General features: G+C 37.5%; 1 protein-coding gene across 3 annotated transcripts in view; it reads left to right on the top strand.

The window, feature by feature from the left end:
* LOC115231260 overlaps nt 1-617 on the top strand; it is a 37944-nt gene extending 37327 nt beyond the window's left edge. The window contains exon 9 of one of the 3 annotated variants that reach the window (XM_036500010.1): nt 308-617. In XM_036500010.1, coding sequence (XP_036355903.1) covers nt 308-519 — 212 coding nt within the window. In that variant the 3' untranslated portion in view covers nt 520-617. The remainder of the gene's footprint in view (nt 1-307) is intronic. The other 2 variants (XM_029801321.2, XM_029801322.2) reach the window with 2 other exon arrangements.
* Nucleotides 618-1371: the final 754 nt, after the last annotated feature.

Below are 1371 nucleotides of genomic sequence, written 5' to 3'. Positions count from 1 at the left end.
AATAGAGAAACAATTCTTAACCCTTTTGATACCAACCCGGCTGAAACCACCTCTGGCTCTGAGTACAAATGTCTTGTTTTCATAAGTTCTGAATTAAAATCTTCCACCAAACCTTAGTCACAATTTATGTTCCTAACACTAGCTTAATGATAACTAAGTTATTTTACTAAATTCTTTGTTATATTTAAAGTAATTGAAAGAAACACAGAGTGTCTCAAAATAAATACAGTAACGAAAGGGTTAATAAAGAAATCTGTCTTTTATTAAAAAAACGAAAGGTACATGTTTCATTGTTTATCTTTTGCAGATGAAACAACTAATGGACCAAGACCCCGCATACCAGTCTATGCTGTTGTTATCCTTTCCCTACTTGGATTTGTAGTCATCCTTCTCATAATCTGCTTCTTCATATACAGATACAACCCTTGCAACATGAGGGAAACTTTTGTCACCTACTACACATCTTGTATAGAACACTGGAGACATAGGAATGTTATATATAGACCACCAAAGACATAAGAATGTTATATATATATAGTGGAGGCGCAATGGCCCAGTGGTTAGGGCAGCGGACTCGCGGTCGTAGGATCGCGGTTTCGATTCCCAGACCGGGCGTTGTGAGTGTTTATTGAGCGAAAACACCTAAAAGCTCCACGAGGCTCCGGCAGGGGATGGTGGTGATCCGCTGCTGTACTCTTTCACCACAAACTTTCTCTCACTCTTACTTCCTGTTTCTGTTGTACCTGTATTTCAAAGGGCGGCCTTGTCACTCTCTGTGTCACGCTGAATATACCCCGAGAACTACGTTAAAGGTACACGTGTGTGGAGTGCTCAGCCACTGACATGTTAATTTCACAAGCAGGCTGTTCCGTTGATTCGGATCAACCGGAACCCTCGTCGTCGTGACCGACAGTGTGCTTCCAATACAATCCATATATAGAACACCGGAGACATAAAAATGTTATATTTTGTGATTTCTTCAGTGGCAGCTTGTGTAGAGGCACTGAGGAACTGCAGCACCCCCCCCCCGGGCCATTTCCACTCGATATTATCAAAAACATTCAATATAATGAGTCCTTTGTTTTTAATTCTTTCTTTATACTTGCACATTATAATCTAAGTTAATCAAAGATAAGATTAACTTCTTTATTATCATCAAACCAATCTTGGTTTTTTTACAGCAAATCCAAAAAATCCAGATTAATTTAATCTAGGATAATCTAAGAAAAGAAAACTTAATCTAAGATAATCTAAGATAAGATTAACTTCTTCATCATTATCATCAAACCAATCTTGGTGTTTTTTTTACAACAAATCCAAGAATGTTCCTACAAATCTAAGATAATCTAAGTTAATCTAAGATAAGATTAA

This window comes from Octopus sinensis, unplaced genomic scaffold (genome assembly GCF_006345805.1).
Source record: "Octopus sinensis unplaced genomic scaffold, ASM634580v1 Contig17993, whole genome shotgun sequence".
In the NCBI taxonomy this organism is placed as follows: Eukaryota; Metazoa; Mollusca; class Cephalopoda; order Octopoda; family Octopodidae; genus Octopus; species Octopus sinensis.
This window is presented reverse-complemented; position numbering and strand designations above follow the sequence as displayed.